The 27964-nt window shown below is 53.6% G+C and overlaps 2 protein-coding genes across 8 annotated transcripts in view; both read left to right on the forward strand.

Annotated features, from left to right (window-relative positions):
• Window positions 1-12537, forward strand: part of LOC123376856 (zonadhesin-like) — a 58308-nt gene extending 45771 nt beyond the window's left edge. The window contains exons 57-66 of the mRNA XM_045029098.1: window positions 1151-1401; window positions 2806-2935; window positions 4361-4529; window positions 5670-5849; window positions 7794-7924; window positions 8195-8394; window positions 9503-9641; window positions 10090-10218; window positions 11127-11238; window positions 12281-12537. Of these exons, the coding sequence (XP_044885033.1) occupies window positions 1151-1401; window positions 2806-2935; window positions 4361-4529; window positions 5670-5849; window positions 7794-7924; window positions 8195-8394; window positions 9503-9641; window positions 10090-10218; window positions 11127-11238; window positions 12281-12437 (1598 nt within the window). The 3' untranslated portion in view covers window positions 12438-12537. The remainder of the gene's footprint in view (window positions 1-1150; window positions 1402-2805; window positions 2936-4360; window positions 4530-5669; window positions 5850-7793; window positions 7925-8194; window positions 8395-9502; window positions 9642-10089; window positions 10219-11126; window positions 11239-12280) is intronic.
• Window positions 12538-16476: 3939 nt separating this feature from the next.
• On the forward strand, window positions 16477-27657 carry PLAAT1 (phospholipase A and acyltransferase 1). 7 transcript variants are annotated; one of them, XM_045030182.1, is made up of 6 exons: window positions 16477-16920; window positions 19022-19152; window positions 20770-20887; window positions 21287-21425; window positions 24447-24715; window positions 25986-27657. In XM_045030182.1, the coding sequence occupies exons 4-6, from the start codon at window positions 21287-21289 to the stop codon at window positions 26085-26087; spliced, it is 510 nt and encodes a 169-aa protein (XP_044886117.1). In that variant the 5' UTR covers window positions 16477-16920; window positions 19022-19152; window positions 20770-20887; the 3' UTR covers window positions 26088-27657. The 7 variants fall into 7 exon arrangements, with proteins under 7 accessions (XP_044886117.1, XP_044886116.1, XP_044886122.1 ...); XM_045030181.1 differs by having other exon boundaries at window positions 20792-20887; XM_045030187.1 differs by having other exon boundaries at window positions 20792-20887; window positions 26061-27657.
• Window positions 27658-27964: the final 307 nt, after the last annotated feature.

Genomic DNA, 27964 nt, shown 5'->3' on the forward strand with positions numbered 1-27964 from the left:
TACATGGGAGATCGTGAGCTGTCAGCCTCAACCCCAAACCCCGCTTTGCCTCCAGCATTTACAATGGTGTTAAAGGTATAAAAAAGTGTTTTTAATGTAGAAGAGGGGTCGCACTCTGAGACTTGGTATGTGAAGTCTGCGAACCCCTGCCGTTGTCAATTACTCCATTGTCCTCCAGTGCATGGCTAGCTTGAGAACAATGAAAGAAGAGAACAAAAGCTGTCACCAGGGGTCAGAGCACAAATGTTACCTGTTGAATGTGGCTGTCGAGGGACTGGGCTGTTTCTCATCAAATAATTGATTTGATTAATCAGCTTTTCAGGTGTCTGACCAGGTCTGCTAGAGACGCTCTTGTATTTCATTGCCAAGTAAATGATTCCCCAGCTGTGACTTGCAGAGCAGGGTGGCATATTTTCTGCGGTGCAGCTGACCAGTGCGGAGGGATGATAAAACTCCAGCCTCCTCCCTTCCCCGTTTGAGCAGTCCTAGCACTCCTGTGGCCTGTGCTTAGGAGAGCGCTGGGATCTGGATTGTGGCTGGCCCCTGCCCGGGCAGATTGAAGAGGGGAGAAGCCTTCTTGCACCCCCGTCCTTCTCTTTTGTGTGCTTTCATGGGGGTCAGCCTCACCCTACCCCTTCATTGCTTTTATCCAACACATTAAAAACTGGTCGCAAGGTCTCGCAAACACAGTAATAAATAAAACAAAGACCTCAGAGGTAGGTGAGAGGTGGGTCAGAGCCGGACAAAGTGTCATTTCAAGCATAGACACAAGCTGTAAAGGCCCCAACATTGTGTTGCAACTTATTGAAATTCCACTGTTGGGCAATGACCGAACTGGCACTTCTTAGAGGCCATTTTAAGCCCAATGCATTGTCCCAGTGAGACTCGCCCCTCTGCAGAGGAACTGTATGTGCCATGCACATCTCACAAGGCCTGTGAACCACTCAAACCAGAGGACTTCCATTGGCTCTCGGCACAGGGATGAGTCCGTGTGTCCGTCCTGTGGTGTCTGAGCACCTATCGTAGCTTTCACAGGAAAGCATGTCAAAACTCACCAGCCCTCTATTAAACTGAGCCACAGCACAGACTCAGCCCTGTTCAGCTGGCCTCTGCATACACCTTGGAGGCTAATGTGACTGTTCTCTCTTAGGCTTTGGGAAGTGCCTCGTCATTGGAGATCCACACTACCTGACATTTGATGGCTTGATGCATCACTTCCAAGGCAAAGATACGTACGTGCTGTCTCAGACTGTCTCCAGCATCCCCGACCGCCTGCCATCCTTCAGCATTGAAGGAAAGAACAAGCTTTTCCCTAGAGTGGCCCACATTTCTTTCCTCCAGGAGATCCGTGTCAGTGTTTACAATCACACAGTGTGGTTCAGGCAGAAGAAGCAGCTTGTGGTAAGAAGTGCATTAAGCTGCACACTCCTAGTGCTCATTTGTTTTTCCTGTAACATCAAAAAATGTGGAGTGATCAACAGGGACTCCTGACCACTTATAAGGAGTGCTGATTATGCCATTTAGGGTTTCTAGACTGCAGCAGAATGTCTTGTGATCTCTGAATGGACCTATGAAGATCATAAATGCTGCTGTCTGGTTCCAAAATGGACTTTAAGTGTAACCACTGGAATCTCTGTCTCGTGTTTGCTCAGAGTGAAGTCTGAGGTTGGCCTCAGGAACAATGTCTGAGTGCAGACGCAGGGCTGTATTTAAATAGGCATTTCACAGAATACGCACCACTGCATTCGATCCTTTTCTGAAAACTAACTAGCACACAACGCTTCTCAGCATCTCAGCTTCTCATCATACTTTGCAAAGATTAAGCAAGTATCTCTCACAGCTGCCTTGTGAGGTAGGGAAATATGGATAACGGTTCCCTCTTTACAGATGGGGAAACTGAAGCGCTGAGAAGCCAAGGGACCTGCTGACGAGATCAGTGTCAGAGCTGGGTTTAAAATCCCTGAGTTCCTGGCTCCCAGTCTCGCTCAGGCAGGTCAATAAACAACACTGCACTCTGAACCCAAGTCACTCTGAACTCAGGTCAGCTATTCCCAACAATGGATCACATTTCTGCCTGGCACAGCGTGATGTGCTTTCCCAGCATGGACTCACTAATGGCGCAGGAGAGAGGAGAATAGTGGCAGAACGGCTAATCTCGAGTGTGCAGAAATCAGGGATCAGGCCCCAGAAATCACATGATTGGCTTAAAAATCAGGATAGTTTGAAAAAATAATACATTTGGGGTTATTTTGCTTTGCCTGTTGGTTTTTAAGATTTAGGGGTCACATTTTCAAGCTTTTCTCCAGGGGGATGCACATGTACTTCTTTATTTGTTACTAAAAGCTGAGGTTCCCGTGTGCTTACCTGCTCCCTGGAGCTTGGGCTTCGAGAACAATACCAAATATCGTGAGATTCACAATAACACCGTGAGATCTGGTGTCACTAGTAAGGGAGAGAAAGCACATAAATGATGCTGTAATCATTATATTGCCTTCCTCACATTATCATCATCATGTAGTAGTACACATACTGCTCATGTAAATATAAGTCAACATCTTTTCTAGCCAAAAACCAGAGGGCTCCCGGAGTGGTGGGAAAATACTGAAATTCAGATCAGTCCAGCCTCTTTCCATAGAGCATTTAGCTACAGTGAGGAGACGAACATCTGTTTATGGTTATCGCTGTCTGAAAATTTCATTACAAAACATGAAAACAGGAAAGGTTAGCTGGGTGTTACACACCTCCCTGGGAGCAGGTCTGAATTTGATCTGTCCACTGAGTTATACATAATTCTGTCTCTGTTAGGTGGATGGAGTGAAAACCATTCCCCCTGCCCAGCCTCATGAAGGTCTTCGCATATACCAGAGACCAACGAGAATTTACATGGAGACAGATTTTGGCTTATCGCTCAGCTATGATGGTGCTGAAAACTTAGGTAAGAATGACCAAGAGAACTCACTGTAGAATGCGTTGTATCCTGTGTCCTATAGGAGATTTCAGTCCCAAAGGAAATTGTGAACTTGCATTGTCTAACTGCCTGATTCTTCTCTGTAATATGAAATCCCAGATAACTGGTGACAAATTATTTCCCAGGAACTAGAGAGACAGCAAAACTGGCACCTTCTGTCTGGATCCCCCAGAACATCACTGGTTTGGGTAGAATGGGACCTGGATCCAGATTGTTCCTAGTTTTGTTTATTCAAAACCGAAACCTGACTGCGAAAGTTTAGCAAAAGCAAACTCACCCCAGTTTGCTCATTAGAGCAATGGGACATAGGTTGGACCTGCCCCCTTGCTGATTTTCCAAAATGCCAGTGAAGTTTTGGTGCTCTGCCCCAAGCCACAGGACTGCAGTGTGGGTCCCTCACTACCTCCCCCGTTCACAGCAGGCTCCCCTTAATTGTTCTCTAGGCCTTTCTCCCTTACACCCATTTTACAGGAATATAACTGCATTGACTTGAACATCTTTACTTCTGATTTGCAGCAGGTGTAAGGGAGAGCAGAATCAGGCCATATTATTTTAGTGAGACGTTCAGGGAGTGTGTGTCTCTGGTGGGGTGTTTATACACATAATCATAGTCCCAAAGCCTTAAAATCCCAGCTGTCCTGCAGGAAAGGAAGGTTTGTTTTCCAGGAACTCAATGATATTCAATAGAATTCTCCTTGCAGGGCAGGAGATCCCTTAGGTTACATCTGCACTGCAATAAAAAATCCCTGGCACCAAGCTTCAGAGCCTGAATTAGCTGACTCGAGCTCACGGGGCCTGGGCTGCAGGGCTGAAAATAGCAGTGTAGACGTTCGGGCTCAGGCTGAAGCCCCGGCCCTGAGACCCTCCCTCCTCACAAGGCCTCAGATCCCAGGCTCCAGCCTGAGCGCGAACATCTGCTCTGCTATTTCTAGCCTGGCAGCCCAAGCCCCGCAAGCCTGAGTCAGGTGACTCGGGCAAGCCACGGCCGTGCTGCAGGTCTTGTATTGCAGTGTAGACGCACCATTCCAGAGCAGGTGGACTGTATCGGAGAGGTGAGTCGAGGGTAAATGTCAGTCTGTAGGGTGTGGGGGAGAAAATGAGATGTGTGCACAAGTATGTGGGATGTGTAGCAGCCCTTGGGCAGAGGTGCCCTATAAATAAACATAATTATTATTAACGAGCAGGGATTTCCTTCATGTAGCCCGTATAAGTGGGCCTAGCCCTGCAGGAGTTGTGAACGCAGGTCTGTCTCCCATGCACAGGGCACCTGCCACATTAGCAGCCTATGGAATGGCTCCTGCTGTGGGGCTGCCTGATATTCCATTCCATATCCCCTGTGCACTTGTGGCTACGGGTTTCTTTCTATCCGCTTTTCCTTCTGGCCCCCACTAGATATAACCCTGGCCAACACCTACAAGAGCAAAGTCGAAGGCTTGTGTGGCAACTTTGATGGGAAGTATAAAAACGACTTTACCAAGCCGGATGGCACTCGCGTGAGGGACGTGGATGTGTTTGGGGAGAGCTGGAAAGTCCCCGTCACAAGAACAGTCTCCCGGCGCAGGTACTGGCCCTACATACATACAGACCAGCCTTGGCTCCTGAAAGGTAGTTCATTGAATCCTAGTTAATGTTCCCGGAGATAATGCACCGCGTAGTGCATCTCTGATCTTTCTTCTCCCTCTGGGTCCACTTCTGTATTTGTCCTGCTCACTGCTAAGGTAAGGAAGTGACAGTGCCCTTGGGTGTGGAGAGCATGGGCCTGAGGCATCACTGCATTGGTCCAGTTTCATGCCATTGACTTCCAAGGAGTCAACCCCATATACCCAGGGGAATAGAGAGGTGACTCAGACCCTGTGTCCAACTGGACTCTCAGGCCTTTCTGCAGGAAAGTGTCAATTACTCCTCCATGCCTGTTGGACGGGATGACCCAAGGGAGGGCAGGCACCATTGCCAGCATCTGCCCTCCCTCTGGGATTCTGCCAGGGACTGCCGTGATCCCTGCCAAAGGAGGCTGCTGTGGAGATTGTGTCAATTCATTGCACCTCCTCACTTCCCTAGCTAGGCTCCCTTCCCAGCCACGTGGATGGTGCTGACCCACCATTAAGTCCCTGATCCAGAGGATTTTTTCCCCTGATAGTCAAATAGCAGATGGAATGAGTTAAGCATTGCTTGTTGCAGCAGGCTGTCTGGTAGAACATAAGCAAACAATATATAGGCCAGGGGTGACCCAAATGTGTCCCAGGAGTCAGATACACAGGGTCAGGTTGTCCTTCAAGCACCTGCCAATGGTCCATTAGCACCTTGGCACTGAAAAGTGATGGTACCTTTGAGATACAGTTGTTCTAGTTCAGCTGTGTCATTGTGGCCACCACTTGAGAGGCATCTAGTGGGCTGGAGGCAGGAATTGCTGGGTGAAATCTCTAGCCTGTTGTAAGCAGGACATCTAACTAGATTGTCATAACGGTCCCTTCTGACTTTAAAATCCAGGAATCTGTGAGATCCTGGGAGGCGCTATAACTCTCCTCTGGTGTTGTGTTCATCCATCTCCTTCAATGTAGGTGCCAGGATCCTAGGTCTACCTGCTTAAACTTAGACCTGCCCATGGCACTGCACTAGCTCACTGTACTACCAAGAGCGTATTCAGGTGACTGCTGGACATACCAAGAAAATGGATGGTCAGCCATTCTGTTCTTCATTGCAGGCGAGAAGTCATTTCAGACGAGGAGCTTGACAATGTCGAGTTAAACACAGGGGTCGCCAGAGGCTGCAATCCCAGTGAGCTGAGCCTTGTGAACTCCACTTCTAAGTGTGGGATTCTCACCGATCCAAAAGGTCCCTTTGGAAAGTGTCAGTCCAATGTCTCCGTCGAGTTCTTCCAGATGTGAGTACCTTAGAGACACCCACGCTGTTCTCCAGGTATTCGCTCCGTATGTTTTCAGAGAGATTCCATAATCATTCAGGGCCTGATCCTGGGAAGTGCTGCCAGTGTATTCCTTGGAAATTGAGGGCGACTCAGGATCTTGGAGGATCAGGCCCAAGTTTTGCATTAACAAGAGCTACGATTCTGCTTGAGCATTTTAAAGGGTGTGTTTGTGTCTCTGTCGGATGAGGACTTTGCACTGTAGCTAGCTCTGAAAGGGAGCTTTCCTCTTTTCTTGCTCAGACACATCTGCACTGGTACCCCTTACACTTGCAAGCTGAATTTCTGAGAGACAAGGTGGGGCAGGAAATATTTTTTATTGGACCAACGTATTTGGTGAGAGAGAGAAGCTTCTGAGCCACACACTTCTTCAGCTCTGTGTGGCTCAAGAGCTTGTCTTTCTCACTAGCAGACATTGGGCCAAGAAAAGATACTACCTCACCCACCTTGTCTCTCAAGCATCCTGGGCCCGATACGGCTACAACTACACAGCATACAAGATGGATTTTTCAAAGGAGCCAAAGGAATTTAGGAACCCCACTCCCCTTAAAATTCAGTGAGATTCGGGTGTCTAACTCCCATAGGCCCCTTTGGAAATTCCAGCTGTAATGTTTAGTGACTTGTAAAATGCAGCCTTTATGCTCCTGCCAAAAAGGCGGAAACTGTCAGTGCCACTTCTTGACTGCACCACGCAGGCGTCTCCCAAAGAGCAGAGTCATTTGCCCTGTTGGCTACAATGAGAACTTCCTCGGTTATGTTTCGGGCCTCCGCTAGCATCCTGCAGTTTGCAGGTAACTCACTTGGAACCTCTGGGGACCCCATTGATTCATCCCATCACAGGTACGGACACAGGAGCTGGGATCCTTCTGTCAGTGCGTAAATGTCATGGGACCCACATCTACCACAACACTGCACACACCGGATGTGCAAACCCAGTGAACACCCACTTTGTGCTGCCCGAGTGGTGTGAAGGGGCCCTTAGTTCAAGGAGTCAGGCCCCCTATTCATTTGCTAACGAATAATGAAACTCCTCACTCGGCACCTTAGAACTTCCCTGGGTGGCCTGCTCTGCGTTCTCAGTCAGGGCCTGCTTTTTAGAGGTGTTTAGCACCTGCCTCCACCCCCGCTGAAGTCAGAGGAAATTACAGGCATTAGACAACTCCGAAAATCAGGCCAATGTTCAAGATTATGAGGTCAGGTGACAGGGTCACAATTTCTGACCATCAGATAATCAATAAACTAGACCTCTGGATCAATGTTAATGGTCAGTGCATATGGGACGGGTCTTGGGGGTGGTATGAGGTCAAGTCTCCACTACAAACTTAGATCAGTACAACTACATCGCTGGGGAGTGAAAAACCCACACCCCGAGCGACATCGTTATACCCACCTAAGCCCCGTGTAGACAGCGCGAGATTGATGGGAGAGTGTCTCAAGCTGATATTGCTACCGCCTGTCCCGGAGGTGGATTAACTACACTGAAGGGAGAGGCTCTCCCATCCCGTCGGGATAGTCGCATCTTCACTGCGCCGATGCAGCGTTTAGACCTGCCCTGAGTGTGTGTATGGGTGTGTACTCTCAAACAGAGCTGCACTAGGAAATCCTTCATCTCCCATTAACAATCTGAAACAGCTCGGTCACCCAACAGGAACAGAGGCCGAAGGAATGACCCTGCTCTGAAATACTCATGTCCCTGTTTCTTGTGTGGGTGTATGTGCATATGTTGCATGTTAGCAGCAGCCACTGTAGAACAAATGACCTCATCTTCCCAAGGCCCCACCATTTTCCCCTCTCTCAAGTTACTCAGCCGTGCCCAGGGCATTGTTTGCAAGGGCCCCGTCTGGAACCCGGGGGAAAGCAGTAACGACTGTATTTGGCATGAATGCTTTCTCATGTTGCACACAGGGGCTGTGTCTTTGACCTGTGTGTGGAAGCTGAGAACAACGATGTGCTGTGTCGGCACCTGGAGCAGTACGCGCTGGCCTGTCAGGAGAACGGGATCGCATTGGAAAACTGGAGAGCACAGACGCCTTGTGGTGAGAACAGAAGAGCCCTTTATAGGACCCAGAAATCAGGGTTTGCCGTTTCGTCTAAAACATATAGGGACCATTTCACCTACCCCTGAAATGCAGCCACCTCTGGGGTGGGAAAGGCAATATATAAATAACACATAGCAGTGGTTCAGGACTGAGGAGGAAGGACGCCTTCCCCAGCTGAAAGCAGTGGGGATTTTCACGAGACTCAGTGTATGCCCCCTGTGGTAACAGCACCCTGATATAATTTGACTCTCCTGATTTTTCTTGCAGAGATGCAGTGTCCCACAAACAGCAAGTACAGCAGCTGCATGACTGCATGCCCTGATTCCTGCAGCAACCTGGCAGCCTCCTCTGAGTGCGAGTCGCCCTGTGTCGAAGGCTGCGAATGCCTCCCTGGATACGTTCTCAGTGGCTATGACTGCGTGCCCTACAAGGAGTGTGGCTGCAGCTTCCTCAACACATATTATAAGGTACGGTAGGAAGTGCCCGAGGAACGCCAGGGGTGATCAGCACCTGGCATCAAGCATTACTCTCCCCATCAGTGATTTCCATTCCTTCCCGTTCCCGTCAGCCGAGAGCAGCATGCTAGCAGCACCAGCAGTTCGTGCCCTGACATTCTGGGCCCTTGAGAGAGGGACGGCAAAGGAAGGGACCAGCAGGCGCTGCCAGGTTCCTCTGACACGCTGCCTGCGGGCAGCACGCGGAGCAGTGCAGTGAGAGCGCGTCCTCTGGGATCCCATGTGCTTGCTTGTGAAGTCCATGTCCATTCTGCCCCATTGTTGCTCTGAATAATTACCCCTGGGGATCCAAGGGTAAGATTACACCCTGGGGTTCCAGAGATGTAAAAAACCAGTTACAAAAGTCCGGATTAGTACCCTCGCTGTGGGCCTGATCCTGTGAGGTGGCGCTGACATGGGATGTGCTCAAAATCTTGCAGAACTAGACCCTGCATGAAGATTTCTGCAGATAGGGCCTGACCCTGCAAACTGAGGCGAACCCTCTAGTTCTGTGGCAGGCTCAGACATCCTGGAAGCTGCTTCGAAGCTTAAAGTTGAAATGCTGTAGCTCTGATGTGCACAAGGACTAAGCCAGAACAGATCACTATTCAAGCCAGCTCTCTGTGCGGGTCACAGGAACATGGCGGGTGTTTGCCAGAGGCGTGGCACAGAGCTACGGGCCATAAGCCCCCATTGGATAGGAGCGCAGCGGGCTGCGGCTGCTGCTATCTCTGGTCCCAAACTCTAATTGGACGTTGCCTGGCTGCGCAGGCCACTGAGCTGGGGTGAGGATCCATCACTCAATCTCAAACCCTTGGGGGACCTTTTCCCTTGGGTTCTCCTTGTGTCCTTAGGAGTAGGTCTAGGGCTCCCAGGCTACTGGGGATCCTAGGCTGCTGGTTTACTTTCTGGACATACCTTACCCAGCTGCACAGGACCCACTCCTGCTCCTGCTCCCACTGAAGCGAACAGGACATTTGGTATAGACCTAGTGGGAACAGGATTGGGTTCCGAGTGCATCCTTCATATTGTCCTGGCTGATTTGATTAGATGCCTTTAATCCGTAGCTGTTCCCTTCCAGGCTGGAGAAATGTTTGTGACTGACGACTGCTCTCAGACTTGTGAGTGCACAACAAGTTCCAGCGTTGCCTGCACCAGGGCAGCGTGTACACGCAGCAAGATCTGCGCCATCGCTAACTTCACTCGCGGATGCTACATACGTGAGTCAATTACTAACTGTGTTGCTTGGTCTCTGGTGCTGTGAGTCTTTGCTGAGTGTTCGTCCACCAGCGAAATGTGTCACTGTGTGGGGTTCTTGTAGCTGTGTTGGTCCCAGGAGAGTAGAGAGACAAGGTGGGTGAGGTCATATACGGGAAGAAGACCGAGGAGGAGCTCTGTGTGGCCCAAAGCTCGTCTCTCTCACCAGTAAAAGCTATCCTCTCCCCCCAGCTTGTCTTGCTGTGTGGGGACAGGGGCACCAGCCTTGTATAGAAAAACTATTGTGACCGGCGCACAGGACGAGCACCCAGAATTGAGCTGATATGGGATGGCAGGCACCACAGGGAAGTGCCCTAAAAATACAGGGCTGGTTGCTGGAACCTACAGCAGGAAGTGTCACCGTGGTCGGCAATTCTGAGATGCTGACCTGTTTCTCTCTCACTTCTCCAGCTGGCCCGTGTCTGCAGAATATTTGCGAGAATGGTGGGACTTGTATTGAGGACAGCAACAGCTCTTCCAACTTCAGCTGTGTGTGCCCTGACGGATACGAGGGGCCTCTCTGTGAGGCTGAGACACCGGGTAAAAAAGCTATTTTGAATGTCATTGGAAAGGTTAAGTGTTCCTCGTGCGCTGAGTGTGGGCAGTGTGGCCCAGAGGTCACAGACAGGCCATGTGACAGGACACACAGTTCTCAGCTACACTTGTGCAAATCAGGAGTTTTTCTGCTGAAGTCAGTGGAGTGAGGCCACAAGTTTTAGGGCACTAGATTTAACCACACCGGGCTAAGGGCCCAATCCTGCAAATCCTTGCTCATGTGAGTAGTCCCACTGAAGCCCTTTAGGGTACTCCAGTGTGTAACGCCTGCAGGATCAGGCCCGGCATCATGGTCCCCTTGAGGTCAATGGGAGGGCTGCCATTGCGTGGAGCAGGACGCATGCTCTGCAGTGCTTGGTGGAGGCGTTCCAGCCGAAGGGCTGCTTAGTAGAACGGCTCGTCACCATTAGCTGGGCTCACAGCGCCACACCCTGCTGGGTTTCGGAGAGGCCTTGGCCCACCTGCTTCTGGGTGGCATCACAGTGATGGGGCTCCGAGTGTCCCTGTCAGGGAGCAGTTCACGTCACGCCCAGGTACCTGTGCTGCTGCGCTGGGTTATGCAGTGCCCTGCCTCGGTAGCTGCGGAAGGGGTGTGCGCCAGATTATCATGGCGCACACGTGGGTGCTCTGTTTGGAGGGAAGGGAGTTAGATCTCCAAGTGGGGAACAGCTGTTACCTCCGGTAGCTCGCTGGAGAGATGCTCCAGCCCAGTGCTGGGCGGCAGTGGGCATGGATCTCTCCCAGGCTTGTATTCCAGAAGCCCATCTGCACAATGTCAGTCAGTCAGACAGACACATTTGCTGTTTGGATCATGGAGCTGAGATGGAATTTGCAGCACTTTTTCCTTGCACTCCTCTCCTGTGTACTAAACCGGGCTCCTATTTCTCACTCAGACGAGCCACCTGAACCTGACAACAATCTGGTCTACATCATTGTGGGAGTTTTAGCAGGAATCATCGTCCTCGCTGTGATCGTCTCCCTGGTTGTGTGCAGATCCAAGTTGAGGTACGGCATTTCCCAGCTGTGCTGCAGCTCAGCAGGGCCGAGGGGCATATCCCCCACTTCAGGGTTTGTCAGCTCTCAGAGCAGTCACACTACTTACATCAGGGGTGGGCAAACTCCGGCCCACAGGACTGTCCTGCCGGCCCCAGAGCTCCTGCCCTGGGAGGCTCACCCCGGCCCCACCCTGCTGTCCCCCTCCCCTGTGGCCTCAGCTCGCTCACTCTGCCGCCGGCGCGATGCTCTGGACAGCAGGGCTGTGAGCTCCTAGGGCAGCGCAGCTGCAGAGCCGGCCTGACCCGGTCTCTGTGCTGCACGGTGGTGGTGGCGGCGGCATGGCCGGACTCCAGCCGGGCGGTGCGGCTGTAGCACCGCCAGCCATCGGTGCTCCAGGCAGCGCAGTAAGGGAGCAGGGAGGTGTGGATAGAGGGCAGGGGAGTTTGGGGTGGTGGTCAGGGGTTAGGGGTGTGGATGGTGGTCAGGGGGGAAACAGGGTGTTGAATGGGGGCAGGGGTCCCGGGGGGCAGTCAGGAAGGGGAGGGGCTGGATGGTGGCAGGGGGCAGTCAGGGGCAGGGGCTTCGGGGGCAGTCAGAGGACAGGGAGAAGGGGTGGTTGGATGGGCAGGGGTCCCGGGGGGCAGTCAGGAATGAGAGGAGGGGTTGGATGGGGCAGCAGGGGTCCAGGGGAAGCCAGAGGTCAGGGAGTGGGGGTGTGTGGATGGGGCAGGGGTCCCAGAGGGGCTGTCAGGGAACAGGTGGAAGGGGAGGTTGGATGGGGCAGGAGTCCCGGTGGGGGGGGCAGATAGGAGGTGGAGGCTGGGCCACGACCCCCTCCCCTAACAGGCCCTCCATACAATTTACGAAACCCAATGCAGCCCTCAGGCCAAAAAGTTTGCCCGCCCCTGACTTACATCACGCCTCAAACCCAGAGCAGCCAGGAGTGGGGCAGACTATGGAAGGCGCCATTTTAAGCCCTGTCTGGTCTCTGTTGCAGCGCCCGTGAGAAGGGGAGTGCAGCTTTGTACTTCTCGCTAACTTGTCTTTACAGAATGAACAGGAAAAAGTCAGTGGAATTCCCCAGAAGGAGGAATTCGTCTTTGACCCAGTCAAGGGATGCGCTGGACCAGAACTCTCACGTGCCAGACTATAGCGTCATGATCAATCCTGCATTTGATCGGGATGAAAATCAGTCACGTTTTCATTAGTGGCATTTTTCTCTTCCATTTGATTTTTTTTTTTTTGCTGTTGTAGTCTAATAAGTGTTTCTAACCCTTTCCTAAGCAATAATAGTTTATAATAATAAATCCCGGCACTTCCGGAATGCTCTAATATGCTCTGTTCTTCCTAAATGTCTCCCGCAAACCCTTGTTGGTTAGTCCTGACTCACACTAGAGATCCCGCCGACGTCAGTGGCACGGCTCAGCCGAGCCGGGGCTGGATGGAATTCACCCCGCACAAGTACATGGTCTAGCCACCACCAACACCCCACGTCAGCCCAGCCTCGTGCTGGCTCTGTACAATTCTCCACTGACGTCAGTGGGTTTCCTTGACTACGCCAGGAAGTTTTTGATCAGGATCTATTTGCTGGTCTTCCATTGAACTTCAGGTTTGCTGTTGATTATATAGGGGATGAGCAATATTTAAGTGTCTCCTTTGTTTCTGCTGTAATATTATTTACTATTACTCTAAAAACCATTACACCGCCCCCACATGTGTGTGCACACACGCACACGCTCTTATGTGCTGATTCATTGGCATCCCATCAGCAGGGCCGGATTTCCAATTAGGCACAGTGGGCACGTGCATAGGGGCGATTGCCTTTCTAAAACCGTGTGCACCAGGAAGGCCAGCTGTAGGCGGGGGGTGGGGGCACTGAAGATGCTGTGCCTAGGGGTGCGTAAGGTGTAAATCCGGCCCAGCCCATCAGCCAGGAGAGAACTGGGAGCTCCGTGAAGGTCTGGGTGGATGAAAAGTGCATTGTTCTGCCACTGCATTCAAGAACCTGGCCATTGTCTGTACGTTCAGAATCGGCAGCTACTGAGGAGAGAAGTGGATGTAAATGGTGGGGGAAGCTTTACATTTCTTACCTAAGGAAAACCAAACCAAACAGGGCTAGGGACCTGCTCTGGAAACAAGCACTGTTGCCACTGGAATGTCATGGCAGTTATAAAAGCCTCGGTTTTACCTGCTCCACAATAGCTGCCTGTTGACAATGATCAGACTCTTTCTCAGACATGCTAAGCCCAATCCTGCAGAGTTCAGAGAGCTTCCATCAGGCGCTGAGCACACTCAGTGCCCAGTGCAGCCAGCGGGAGCTGAGGGAACTCAGGATCCTGCAGGATCCAGCCACACGCCTTCCTGAGCTGCCAGGCCTGTGTTTGCACATTTCGAGCATATTCCTGGGTTTCCATGGATTCGTCGTACGTTTTCCCCCTTGATTGCAGTGAGGATTCCCTCGCTTCCCCACTCTAAACCTTGTCAGCAATTCAGACCTGAACCGATGCCACAATACGCAGCACAGCAGTGTCCTGTGCCACTGAATGAACTAGTCAACGTCAGCAGTGCCCCTTCAAAATAACACTGTAAAAAGTATTATTGTTCTCCCTCTCCTGTCGGCCCCATGATCCTCTGACCTGAGCTGCCGGACGCTTTGTACTTGTGTCGCTCTGAGCTGTTTGCCTTTAATCTCTGATCACACCAGAGTGAGCCAGATGCCGGGTGCAAAGCCAGCTTCCCCCACGCAGCTTCCCGCTGGGTCCACAATGAACCTGTTCCCACTCTGCTGTCGCAGGCCACAAAGGCCTGCTGGACACGGTCAGCTGAGCGTATCAGACTCGTTTCACTAGTAGGACTTTAGCTGATGTTAAGAAAACCCCAAGAACCGAACACATGGCTGCAGGGGAGGAGATTCTGTGCAGTTCCCCTGCCAGAATTCCCCCCCGATCGTTCCATCACGGGGTGAAGGGGAGGGTGGAATCTCAGTACCCCAGGGATTAGCCCCACACCCTTTATCTCCCCGTGGCTGAGGCGGAACGCACTGAACCAGTGTCACCCTCTCCCTTCCAGGGCTTCTGTCTCCCAGCTCCTCAACAAGGAAAAGAGCTCCCCCAACCCCCACCAGTTGGGACAGCTGTCCCCACTCCCCACGCCTGAGTCAGATGCAGAGAGCGCACTGCACGGGCGGTCGTGTCACACTGACTCCCTAAGGAGGGAGCGTTTGTCTGGCCAGTGTGACATTAGGAACAGCTGAGCTGTCCTGGAGTGAATGCACCGGATCACATGTGCACACGGTATTGTATTTCCTTTTAATCCCAGGGGGCACTCGGGGGGTCACATGGACAGGACAGTGATCGACTAGCTTAGATACCGTCCCCTGGTGCCCTGTCACTGCTTCCAGTGGAGTCACTGGGCTCTGCGCTGGGACAGTGCATGTAACAGTATGATGTGCGCAGCAAAAAGCCTTAGGAAATAACCCTGGGGGAAATCGCCTCGTGGCCAACCCTGCAGGAAACTCCAACTGGTACAGAACAGGGCAGCCCCCCGCTCTGCCCCGCCAGCACCTCACCCTGCCCTCCGCTCCCTCCCCCACTTCCCGGCCAACAGACTCAAGTGCCAGGTCTGGGCCCTGGGCCTTCATGGGTCGCGGTATCGAACAGATCCACCAAAGCTCCAGGATGGTCCACAGCTCTGCTCCTCTCACCAAGACGGGTCCAGTGTGTCGGGGGGACCCTCGGGGGCTGCTCCTACGGTATCTTTTCAACAACCCCAAACAAAACACTCCGCGGGGCGCGGCTGGCAGGGCTCGGGCACAGCGCTGCCCGGCCGGGTGGAGAACAGACTCGCTAGTTGTTCTCGGCCCAGTGGAGGGTCGCTGTAGGCACCGCAGTCCCGGTACCAGTCTGGCGCGCTCCGGTAAAAGCCCTGGGAGCTCCCTGCCCGCGGAATGGGCTCGGCCTCGCTCCTTCGGGTCACCGCGCTGGGCGCTGAGTGTGCCCCTGACCGCCCAGCGCCGCCCGCGGAGCCGGCAGAGCTTGGGCCGGGAGCGTTTCTCGTTCAGCCGTTCCCAGGGGTGGGCTGGCAGCGGGAGGGGGCTGGGTGGGCAGGCCGGGCCGGAGCAGGCGTTCCAGGCCTGGGGGCACCAGGACAGGACACCCCACAGTGGGGGCATCAGTGGGTCCCTGCGGCAGCATTACCGGGGGGGGGGGGCAGGCGGGGCTCAGCCTGGGGTGGAGCTGGGACCAGCCATGCCCAGACTTTCCCCTCCAGCTCCCAGCGGTGCCAGGGGGGCCATTCCCAGCTTCCTCCCGGCGCAGTGTGTGTGTGTGGGGGGGGGGCTGTGAGCCCGCTCAGAGAGAGACAGTGACTGAGGTCGCTACGGCCTCAGCCAACAGCCTGGGGGTCACAAGGGGGGGCCGGGCCGGATCCAGCCGGCACCGCTGGAGCTCAGTGCACCGGGTGCGGGGGGGGGGGGCGCACAACAGGTCACTCCGGCCCGCGAGCCGAGCCTTGGGGGGGGGGGCCCAGCCCCATCACGTGCCGCAGCATCGCCCCCCCCCTCAGGCCCGGCGCTTCCAGACCCGCGGGAGCGACCCATCGGCGGCCAGGAGGGACCCGGGAGCCCGGCTCCAGCCCCTCCCTCGGGGGGGGGTCAGCTCCTGCCTGGCCCCCCCCCCGGGCCGCGCTGCTCCCGCCCCCCCCCGCCCGGGGCCGAGCCCGGAGCCCCCCCCCAGCTCCGCGCTGTACCGCCGCCCCCCCGGGACCGAGCCCGGACCCCCCCCCCCCGCTACCGCCCCCCCCCGGGACCGAGCCCGGACCCCCCCCCCGCTCCGCGCTGCTACCGCCGCCCCCGGGGCCGAGCCCGGGGCCCCCCCCCAGCGCCGCGCTGCTACCGCCCCCCGCGGGGCGCCGCCCCCCCGGGGCCGAACCCGGACCCCCCCCCCCGCTCCGCGCTGCTCCCGCCCTCCCCCCCCCCGGGGCCGAGCCCGGACCCCCCCCCCAGCTCCGCTCCGCGCTGCTCGCATCGGGGGGCGCCTGGGGCACGTGGCAGCTGCCGCCGGCAACAACCAGGTTGTATCGCAAAGTGTGTGTGTGTGTGAGTGTGTGAGCTCAGCTTGTGTGTGTGTGTTCGCGGCGTGTGTCTCAGACTGTGTGTGTGCATGTGCGTCGCTGAGCTCAGCGTGTGTGTGTGTGTGTGTGTCTGTGCTCATAGACTGTGTGTGTGGGGGGTGGGGGTGTGTAACCACACTGCGGGTGGGGGGTTTCAGTGGCTGTGTCCTGTCAGCCCCGGCATGTGGGTGAATTCAGTGTGTGCCTGTGATCTCAGTCCCTGGGGCTGTGTGATTTTCACCTGGGGGTGTGTGTGTTTCCCCAGTGTGTGCTCTCTGGCCAGACAGCAAGTGTCAAAAATCGGGATGGGGTGGGGGTAATAGGAGCCTATATAAGAAAAAGACCCAAAAATCGGGACTGTCCCTATAAAATCAGGACATCTGGTCACCCTATCGCTGACCCGTGTGTGTCAGATCCGTGTGTGTGTGTGTGTGTGTGTCCCTACCAACGAGCTGGCCGGGCCGCGCCGACTCCGGAGCTCTCTGGGATCACACACGTGTCGTGTCAGGGCCGAGCCCGGAGCCAGGGAGCCGCGTACGTTACCCCACGAGCTGCTGTTGGCACCGTTCTAGTAAGTCCCAGGTAAGTCCCCCCCGGCCTCCGGGTGTGTTTGTGGAAGGTCCTTCCCTGGTGTCCCTGAGTAAAGTCAGCCCCAGGCCAGTGCTTTGCCTGGGGGAGCGGAGGGGGGTGTTGTGACAGCCCCTGGCCTGGACAATTGGTGTCCGAGTTGCTGCTGTGATTCTCCAGCTGTCCAGGGGCTAAGGGAGGACAGGGTGTTCAGGGCGCTGAGCCCTGTGGGCACTGTGGCGTGGGCGCTGAGCCCTGTGGGTGGTACATGGCGTGGGCACTGAGCCCTGTGGGCGCTGAGCCCTGTGGGTGCTGCGTGGCAGTGGTGCATGGCGTGGGCGCTGTGTGGTGTGGGCGCTGAGCCCTGTCAGTGGTACATGGCAGCGGTGCATGGCGTGGGCGCTGAGCTCTGTGGGCGCTGAGCCCTGTGGGTGGTACATGGCAGTGGTGCATGGCATGGGTGCTGTGTGGCGTGGGCGCTGTGTGGCGTGGGCACTGAGCCCTGTGGGTGCTGCATGGCAGTGGTGCATGGCGTGGGCACTGAACACCATGGGCGCTGTGGCGTGGGCACTGAGCCCTGTGGGTGCTGCATGGCAGTGGTGTATGGCGTGGGCACTGAACACCATGGGCGCTGTGGTGTGGGCACTGAGCCCTGTGGGTGCTGAGCACCGTGGGCAGTGTGGTATGGGCGCTGAGCCCTGTGGGTGCTGTGTGGCAGTGGTGCATGGCGTGGGCGCTGTGTGGTGTGGGCGCTGAGCCCTGTGGGGTACATGGCAGTGGTGCATGGCGTGGGCGCTGAGCCCTGTGGGTGCTGCATGGCAGTGGTGCATGGCGTGGGCACTGAACACCATGGGCGCTGTGGTGTGGGCACTGAGCCCTGTGGGTGCTGAGCACCGTGGGCAGTGTGGCATGGGCGCTGAGCCCTGTGGGCGCTGTGTGGCAGTGGTGCATGACGTGGACGCTGTGTGGTGTGGGCGCTGAGCCCTGTGGGGTACATGGCGTGGGCACTGAGCCCTGTGGGCGCTGAGCTCTGTGGGCGCTGAGCACCGTGGACAATCGCTGCAGAGAAAGAGAAGAGCAGCACTGGAGGCAGGAGCGGGTGAAGAGTACAGACCAAACGTGCTATATGTGCCCTCTCCACCTGCATCACGGTTTTAGCCCGGTGGCCATCACCATCGTACCTGGGAAGCCCAGAGAGGATTATGCAGAAGGCTCAGGGGGGCAGTGGATTATTCAGCAGGCTGCTAAACAAGGTGGTGAACAGTCCTGGCTAAGCATTAGGGACGGGGAAATTGGGCTGACTAGCCAGACCCTGCTGATTGCTCCTGTGATTGCCAGAGCTTCTCTCCCCCGGGAGGCCTGCTTCCCAGCGCAGCCGGGGGCTCAGGGTTCTGAAATGATTTGTGTCAAAACCGAAGGAAAAGCCCCACAAATTGGGTTTGAATAATTGTTCTGCAGAAACATTTGCAAAGCTGAACCTGGAGAATTTGATCTCCGTGTTCCAGCGAGCAAATCAGCTCAAACTGGCATGGCCATTTGGATGTATATGGAGCCCGCCCTGTTATTACTCGGGCTTGTTCTGGGTTTGGATTCCTCCTCTTCTAGCCTTAGTCCCACCTGTCCTGGCTCGCCTCTTCGAGTCCTTTTGCGCCTCCATTCCAGTCTGCCTTGGAGCGATTCCTCGGGAACTCCACAGCTGATCAGATCCTGGCCCATCACATCCGTCCACCTAATTCTGGGTCTTCCAACCCTTCTCTGACCCTCCATTCCTAAATGTAACACCATCTTTTGCACATGCCCAAAGCCACCTAAGCCTGGGTTTCCTCAGCCGTTCTGTAGTTGGTGCCATCTTCCCACTTCCCCTGATTTGTTCGTTCTGAACATGGTCCATCTGTGTAGCTCCAGGCATCCATCCCAACACTTGCATTTCCGCTCTCTCCAAGATCTGCCCCTGGTTCTTCCCCAATGCCCAGCATTTGGAGCCAGGCACGAGTACAGGCCTAATTACCATCCTCTAGGGCATACGTTTCAGTTTCAGAGGCATTCTCCTACCGCTGCTCACACTGCTCACTTCTCTCCATTTAGTCCATTGTAACTGATTTCTTTCCAACCCCAGATCCACCGGGCTTCAGTGGAAATCCTCATCTCTCTGTGTCTGAGTTTCTCCATCTGTGAAATGGGGATAATAACATTGACCTGCTTTGTAAAGTGCTTTGAGATCCACAGATGAACAGTGCTAGATAGGCGGTAGGTGTTGTTATTCTCTTCGTCCTGCTCGCAATCTCATCAACCCCAAATAATAACCCGATGTGCCTGGTCCCCCACAATCTTGAAATTGGCTTAAGAGTCATGATAGGTTAAAAGTAAAATAATTTTAAGGTCTTTTTATTTGCCTTCTGAGTTTGGAGTGTTTAAGGGTCACATTTTCCAGCTTTTCTCTGCAATCTTGAGGGCTAAAAAATACTTTTCTTTTTAAATAAAACCAGAGATTCTCCTGGAGGGACTCTAGCAGGTTTGCAGTTTTTCAACACAACTTTCTTTTGTGGGAAAATGCGGATTTGTCCAAACTGAAACTTTTCACGGCAATGTATTGGTTTCAAGGACACTTTCCTCGGGTCCAGGGTGGAATTGAGAGTGACCCTAGAGTAACCAATAGCTCGTTGTTCAGGGCACTTGCCTAGGATGGGGGAGACACAGGTTCAAGTCTGGGTTAGACCCCAGCTGGGTGCCCTGACTGCCTGGCTATAGCTATGGTGGGGCAGGCTCTCTTAGTACCTCCTGATGAAGCCATTCCACTGTGGATACATTAAATATTCCCTGGGCTAAGGCGGGAGGAAGAAATAACTCTCTAGCCCAGTAGTTGGGGGCCATTAGAAGGTGCCTGTGACCTCACAGAGTTTCCCATGTGAGAGGAGGGAGAATTTGGCCTGCAGCCACTTAGTGGTAGAAGCTACTCTTGGGGGAATGCTGCACATGTGCAGAATTTATGTCCCCCACAGATTTCTTTGCTTCCCCACAGAAAAATGACTTCTGATAGGGAAGCAAAGGGAAGCTCACAAGAGCGGTCATGCGCCTCTCCCCGGCAGCGCAGGCAGGTTGGTTTGGGTGCCCGGAACAGCTGGTAGAGACATAAATCACTGCTGGGATGGGATGGGGGTGGGGGGCTGTGCAGTCGTGAGTGAGAAAGAGAGACGCTCTGGCCCTCTTGCTCGCTATTGTGGCACACTCAGCGTGGAGAGCCAGGGCTCTGGGGTGTGTCTGAGGAGGTGGGTGTGGGGCAGAGCAGAATGTAGCAGCCTGCCTGCTTAGTGAATTGTTCCCATTGTCTTTGTGAATTCCCCCAAGAGTATAAAACAGGTGTAAAAGTTTTAAGGCTCCTTCACACTGTCAGAGTTGTGCTTACGGTGCTTTAGTGATTAGAACTGGTCTAAATTTTTGGACTGAAAAAAATTCCTATCAAAATGTGCTCCATGACCTGTTCGGTGCTGACCTTTCTGGAGATGGTCAGTAGCCAGTATAAATTGTGAGTTTGATTCCCCAGCCCTCACTTGCTCTTCAGTTGCCTACAATGTAACACTGAGCATATGGCTGCATATATTTGTTGCCTAATAACTAGAAATAAAGGGTCAAACCAAGCGACATTACTATTAGACAAAGGAAGTCTGGGGATTTCCTCCAATGCGCCCCACTCCCATTCTCCATCCATTGTATGGTAGTTTAAATAAATTACCAAAATAATTGAAACTGGCATGATTATATTGCATTATTTTGACAAATAAAATATGCAGAATTTTGCAGAATTTTAAAATATTGTGCGCAGAATTTTTAATTTTTTAGTACAGGATTTTAATTTTTTTGGCACAGAATTTTTTATTTTTTGGTGCAGAATTCCCCCAGGAGTATAGAAGCTTGAGATGGAAAAGGCCCCGGATGGCATCTCCTCTAGCCCATCCCCTGCTGCAGTGACTTCTCCCCCCAGCAGGTGAATAGTGCTTTGTCCAATTCAAATTGTCCCAGGTGGTGAGGGGAGAGATTACCCTGGCAATAGCCCCCAGCAGGGTTTGTGTCCCAGACCAAAGCACGGAGCTCATTGCCACCAGAGCTAAAGGAACAGCTGTATGAGCTGGTAGCAGTAGCAGGCTGTTTCCCTCCAGCCACTGGCGGGAACAAAGTCGCATGCTTTGTAAGTATGTTGCACCTTGTCAGGAATTTATACTAACTCTCAGTCTAAATGTTCCGTTCCTCCACCGTCTCCTGGTCTTTTCCTGGTACCTGCCTAAGTGGTTCCCTGTCCACACTCCAGACCCCTCCTGCATTGTGGTGTTGAGCGGAACAGGGAGGGACACGTTCAGAGTTGGCATCTCTGTCTGTCCCATTGCAGATGGCGGCTAATGACAGCTTCAGTCTGGCGTATCCGGGCAGCCCCCAGCCCGGGGACCTGATCGAGATTTTCCGGCCGGCGTATCAGCACTGGGCTCTGTATCTGGGGGATGGGTACGTCGTCAACGTGGCGCCTGTCGGTAAGAGCTGCCCCACGTTGATTCATTGGGGGGAGGAGCCGTTTCCCGCCCAGCCAGAGCGGCTGCGCACACGCGGGGTGAACGCCGTGGCTCTCAGATAAAAGGCAGCAGGGCGTGGGCGCTGTGGCAGTGCTGGGCTGGCCCGTCCCTCGGAAAGGGCTGGGGATTGGGAATAGCGGGCAGGGATAGGACTCAGGGCAGGAAGTGGGGGCCAGTGGCTGGTGTAGTGGATGTTCCTAGCTCTGCCACTGGCTGCTGGGTGACAGGCACATCACTTAACATCACCTCTTTAAAACATTAACGCTTCCTGGGGAGTGAGGACTCCAGTGACATTCACCATGGGGCCCTGAGATGCTGGGTGAATGGCCACGCCCCAGGCTGTGAACGGGGCGGGGTCAGTGAGGTCTGGGAGGTGGGAGTGGCCGAACTGGGACTCACTGCCCTACAGGGGCTGTCCCATGGTAGGGGTACAGCAGAGCCGCCCTGTGGGAGGCGCTGTGCCTCAGGATGCTCTCAGCAGCAGGGGCATGGCAGGGCTCCCAATACCCCTTGAGAGGGTCTCTCCAGTGCCAAGGGACCACGTCTCCAGTGCTTAATTTGCAATGAAAGAGGTACCGGGGCTCAAGCCATTTTTTTATTCAGAACTAAGGCTGTGAGTCTTTCACGGAGGTCACAGATTCCGTGACTTTCTGGGACCTCCATGACTTCTGCAGCAGCCGGTGTGGTGGCCCTGGGGCCAGCTGCAGCTACCGGTGCTTGGGCGGCCACAGCAGCAGCAGTGGGGCCCAGGCCATGCGCCCCTCCCAAGCAGGGCCAGATTAACCCCTAGGCTAATAATGCCATGGCCTTAGGCCCTACTCTCAGCCCTTCATTCCATACTGAATGGTAGCGGGGCCATCGGAAATGTTCTGTCTCTTTGCTTTGTACAAATTAATCCATGAAGATTGTGAATTCAGTGGCTGGTGGTTGTGATTTTGTCTTTGCGGGCTAAGTAAGTGTTTGTGGGCCCAAGCCATATTGAACTTTGTACACAGTAGGCCTACACTGGCAATAGAAACCCTGTCGAGGAAAGGAGGATGGCAGAAATTGAAGGAGGCCGAAGAAAGACAGCAAAGACAAGATGCAGTGCTGGAAGGAACTCCTTCTCTCCTAACGTTTTCTCCTCCTGCTAAGTCTGGTGGTGAGGAAGTCCAGGCGAATACCTGCCAAAGTGGATCTGCTGCACCTGCGCCTGATGAAAAGGAGCAGCCTCCTGTGACTTCTCTAGTTTCACTCTCGCCCTACTCTTCTGCAGACTCCCAGTGACAGTAATACAAACATATCCTTCTCCAGCGACCCAGGCGAGTGGGACATGACTTCTCAAGAGTTCATGGCACATTGGACTGAGAAGGGCTCACAGAAATGCCAGGATCTAGCTGCTGACTTTTCATTGACAAAGCCAGAGTAAACCAATCAGAATCGTTATCTGACCAAATCAATGTCTGAATATGTGAAGCCTAACAAATGGATTGGCAAGCGAGAATGGCTCATCTATTCGCCTTCTAAGAAGAAAGTGAACTGTTTTTATTGCCACCTGTTTTCTGATACCCAAAAGTGGGGAATGTTCTGCGAAGGCTTCAGTGATTGGAAGCATACGTTCCTCATCATGCAGTGAGCCCCCTTCCTCAATGTGGAGGGAGATATGCACACCTTCTTCTCTCCTCCCCCGCCGCCCCCGCAGTTAGAAATTACATAACCGGGGTTATATCATAAACAAGAAATAAGTTTATTAGCGGCAAAAGGTGAATTTTATGTGAATATAAGAGAAAGCAGATTACTGACCAGATAAAGCAAAATTCACAAGCCAAGCTCAATATACTTAAGAAACAGGTGACACAATGTAAATTCTCACCCTAAATGTTATTTTAGGCAGGTTGTAAATTTTCTGTGGTTCGGAGGTTTTTTTGGGGTGAGGGATAGCTCAGTGATTTGAGTATTGGCCTGCTAAACCTAGGGTTGTGAGTTCAATCCTTGAGGGGGCCATTTAGGGAACTCGGGTAAAAATCTGGGGATTGGTCCTGCTTTGAGCAGGGGGTTGGACTAGATACCTCCTGAGGTCCCTTCCAACCCTGAGATTCTATGATTCAGTTCCTTTTCAGACTGGACCCCGTGCCAGTCTGGACTCCCCCCAGCCTTCCCTTCAGGTAGCCTTAGGGGTCTTTCTTCTTGGGCAGGCAGGCCATGGAGAGGAGAGGTCCTGTTTGCCTTCTCCCCCACCCTTAAATAGGATTTACATAAGGCAGGAATCCTTTGTTTCCCAAACGTGACCCTCCTCCCCCTTCCAGTGGAAAGTTACAGGAAGGCCCAGGTCATGTTTAGGATCAGGTGACAAGACCACTTGACTCTGTAGGGTCACAGCATCCATGAGTCAGGGGCAGTGTGGAGCGTCCCCAGGAAGGCCAAGCTTTTCACAGTCCATTGTCCTCGCTGATGGGTCGTCTGCCCTGTCTGGTTTTCCCATTGTTGTACCTGAAGTGTACGGGCCGGGAAGTTTTGTTTATTGCCCATGACCTGTCCATGACTTTTACTAAAAATACCCGTGACGAAATCGTAGCCTTATTCATAACTGATGTGCCGGGGTTCTGAGCTGCCGAGCCAGCGGTGCCGGGGCTCAGCCCTGGCACAAATCAAGCCCTGCGTCTGTCCCGTTCCCTGCGGTGGCTCATGCAGTCCTTGTGCTCCGGTGAGAGGAACACTAGGACTGTCCTGCACAGTGTATGGGGGCCGAGGGGAGGACGGCCCCTTCCCCCGCCCCTTCCTGTCATTGTCGCTCAGCTCGGAGAAGGACTGAGTACCAGCTGGATGTGAGGGGCCAGATTCTGGTCTCAATCGGCCTCCCCGCAGGGTTCTGGGCTCTGGGTTCCCCCCCTTGACCCAGTGGAACTACCCGTGGTGCTGTGAGCCGAGCGTGGCCAGTGGGACGGCTGGTGCTGTGACCATCCCGTGCCCCGGCCGGCTCAGCCTTGTCTCTGCCTTTCCCAGAGGAAGGTGCCGCGTCGTTGCTGGCGAGTGCCAAGTCTGTGTTCAGCAGGAAGGCCCTGGTGAAGATGCAGCTCCTGAAGGACGTGGTGGGGAGCGACACGTACAGAATCAACAACAAGTATGACGACGTCTACGCACCACTGCCCGTGGAGGAGATCATCCGGCGCTCGGAGTTCCTCATCGGCCAGGAGGTGTCCTACGACCTCCTCGGCAACAACTGCGAGCACTTTGTGACACTGCTGCGCTACGGGGAGGGGGTCTCCGAGCAGGTAGGGGTGCCGTGGGCGTGCAGCTGCATTGCGTATGGGGTGGGCAGGCTGGGGTCTGACTGCACGGGGCGCTCTCCTCCTCTCTCCTCCCGGGTATCCCGCAGGATCAGCAGCGTGTCCACATGGCACCAGCTTGACCAGCCCTGCAGCAAGCTCTGTGCAAAGAGGCCACCACCTGGGGCGTTTCTCACACAGTTTGCAGCAAGGTCCTCCCTCTGAGGGGAAGGGCTGGTGGGGCAGGATGCCGCACACGCTGCAAACTCCCTGGGGACAGCAAAGCACCACTGCAGAGCTGGCTTTGGCCTGCTCCTCTGCCTCGATTGCAGGACTCCCCCAGCAGCACAGCTTGCTAAGGAGTCACTTTGTCTGGCTGAACCCCCGTTTGCATATTGCCCCTTTCATTGGGGGTAGACGCCACAGCGAGTGAGGCTCTACTCTGCTCAAAGCTGCATTATCTCGGGGGGCGCAGCTGCTCCCCAGCTGCAATCCCAGCATGCCCTGGTCCGGCAGCATATCGGGGGGGGGGTGGCTTCCACAAGTTCCCAAAGGGGGAGAGGTTTTCTCAGTGTGGAGCTCATGCAAAATCTGGTCCATTCTCCCTGGGGCAGACGCACCCGCGTGGACTTGGGCGAGTTTTGTTAACAAGAACAAACCTGGTATATGGAAGTCCCAGCAATTTAAAACTGTTGTGGTGAATCCTGGGTGTGTTTTGTTGCGGGAGGTTTAAACCCCGGGACCTGCTGTCGAGCTGTGCAGAGAAACCCCTGCGCTCTCAACTGAAAACGTGCTGCTTAAACCCGTCCTGCCTCTGGCCACAAGGCGAGCGATATGCTGCCTGCCCACGGCCCCCACTGACTTCGGTGGGCTTTGGATCAGGCCCAGGACTAGAGGCTGGGGACCAGATTCTGACAGCCATGAAGTCAGTGGAATTCACTCCAGATTCACAGCGGCATAACTGAGAGCGCGTTTGACCCCATGTACTGTATGTGGACTGAGTGCAGAGCAGACATTGCTCTGCTCCAAGGTGTGTGACCTGCTGGGCATGAAGCCAGTTTGGGGCCTGATTCTGATCTCACGCTTGTATAATTCAGGAGTAGCTACTTCAGAGTCCCTGAATTCCACAGGCGGGAAGCCAGAGTGCTGTGAGATCAGCATTCAGCCTGCTCTGTTCTGTCTAGTGTGTGCACCTCTTGTGTTCATGAGAGATTGTTCAAGTGTGAAAAACCCAACGTTCGTGATGTCGTCAGGCTGTTTTGTTTTTCCTTTGCAGGCCAACAGAGCAATCAGTGCCATTGGGTTTGTAACAGCTGCTGCTGGAGCTGTCTCATTGCTGGGCTTTTTCCAGAACAGATCCAGGGAGCGGCATTATTAACCACGTACCATGAGAAACTTACAGCATGTGATGGTTGGATTCCAGATTGGAATGGAACCAGCGCAGTCCATGGATAAAGCTACAATAGACACTTGTTGCCAAGGACGTCACTGTTGCCAAGGTCACTATGCTCGTTTTTGTCATAGCAACTTGTATTCAGTTGCAGATGTTGATTTTCTTGCTAACCTCAGGGGACTCCCTGGCAAATTCTTCATCCTCACTGGTGCTGTTTTGCTGGTGACTGGGCCTGAGCCAGCAGAAGAGCTTTATGCACAATTGCTGCTGACAGTGTTTTTATAGACTCAGCTTGCTGGGGTTTTTCAGTGAATAATTTATATTTTTTTACCTGTTTGGAGAAACGTTTTTATGTGTTTTGAAAAAGAATATTCATGAAACTTACAAATATTCTGAGGGGCCTTTTCCCCATCCCACGACCGGTGGGTTTTACAAGTGGAAGATCGCAACTGCTTAGATTTGTGGTGTGTGCTGTGTGGTGTGGGACTGTGCACAAGGGCGTACTCTGCGCCTGCGAGGCTGGAACACACAGCTGCTCTCCAGGTCACAGGAGATGGGACGCAGGAGCAGGTCCCTTCTCTTGAAAGGGAGAGAAGGGAGCAGGGAGCAGGTCCCTTCTTATTTTTAAATGGGTGTTTTGTCTTGGATGTGATGCTCTTTTGCTTTAAGAAATAGACCTTTTTCCCACCGGTGAAATGATTCCTGCATGCCGTTCCTCTGGACCGGTCTGGTTCACGCTCAGACCACCACAGGGAGGCAGAACCAAGAACGCGACCGCAGCATTTTCTGGCTACTCTGTGCTCCTGCCCAGCACCCAGTGTTTTTTCTGGACTGCCTGTGCTCAAACAGGCTGCTATAGCTGGGAACTGCTAGCACTGAACCCTACCTCTCCTGGTTTCTTAATGACCCCCGGGGCTTGGACCTGCCCTGAGCCAAGATGGGGAAAATAACTCTAAATCCTGCAAAACCAGTCCTTGGTCTGGAGCTGTTCACCCCCCAGAGCCTCAGCCAGAAACTGAGCTTGAGCCCGTGTTTAAATTCAGTTCTTGGTCTTCTCCTCCTGCTGGTTGGAGGGTAGATCCAGCGCTCCGGAAGTGGTGTGGGGAGTGTGCCAAAGAAAGCAAGTTGTGTGTATTGCAGATTCTGTTAGCATCAGTTCACCTGCCAGTCCCATGTGGGTGACACCTGGGTTTTTTGTAATGAATCTGGTTTTGTGCTTGAGTGATTCAGTAGCGTTCTCACTGGCTTGCAGCTAGTGTAACTGGCCCACAGGTCTGGCCCTGTTCTTTGAAGCCTGAAAACAAGATACTACAGTGCTGGCTCTTACGCTGTGCCACTCCACTGACTGCAGTCATGCACAGGCCAACCCACCGTCTGGCTCAGGGTATTTACTGCAAAGTCTTGTCTGCCGTTGAACACGTCCCTACTTGAATCAGAGCTTTTTTATTGTCGGTTGTTTCCATGTTTGTGGGACTGAATCTGACATTCAGTTGTATATTGTCGTGCACTGTTGTCTAGTGTTTCCCTTTCTTCTTAAACTAAATTGGATATTAAATACAGCAAAAAACAAATACACCTTCTTCCTATTATAATCAATCTGAAAATAAATCTAAGCATGTGTTGTGGAGCCAAGGGCCGTTTCTTGGCAGATGTTATTGGACAGGTAAGCACTTGGTGAGTAAAGGAGCTGCATTTACCAAGGTCTGTAGGCGCTCAGCCTCTCCTGCATGTAGGATGTCTCAGCCCTGAGCAGCCCGTTTCAACTTTCACCACCAGGGAGTTGTGTGTGAAAACGAAGTGCCCTAATTTACCTCATTTAATCCCCTGAACCAAGTGGAGTGACGTGATTGTTACACGAGGGT

This window comes from Mauremys mutica, chromosome 9 (genome assembly GCF_020497125.1).
Source record: "Mauremys mutica isolate MM-2020 ecotype Southern chromosome 9, ASM2049712v1, whole genome shotgun sequence".
NCBI lineage: Eukaryota > Metazoa > Chordata > Testudines > Geoemydidae > Mauremys > Mauremys mutica.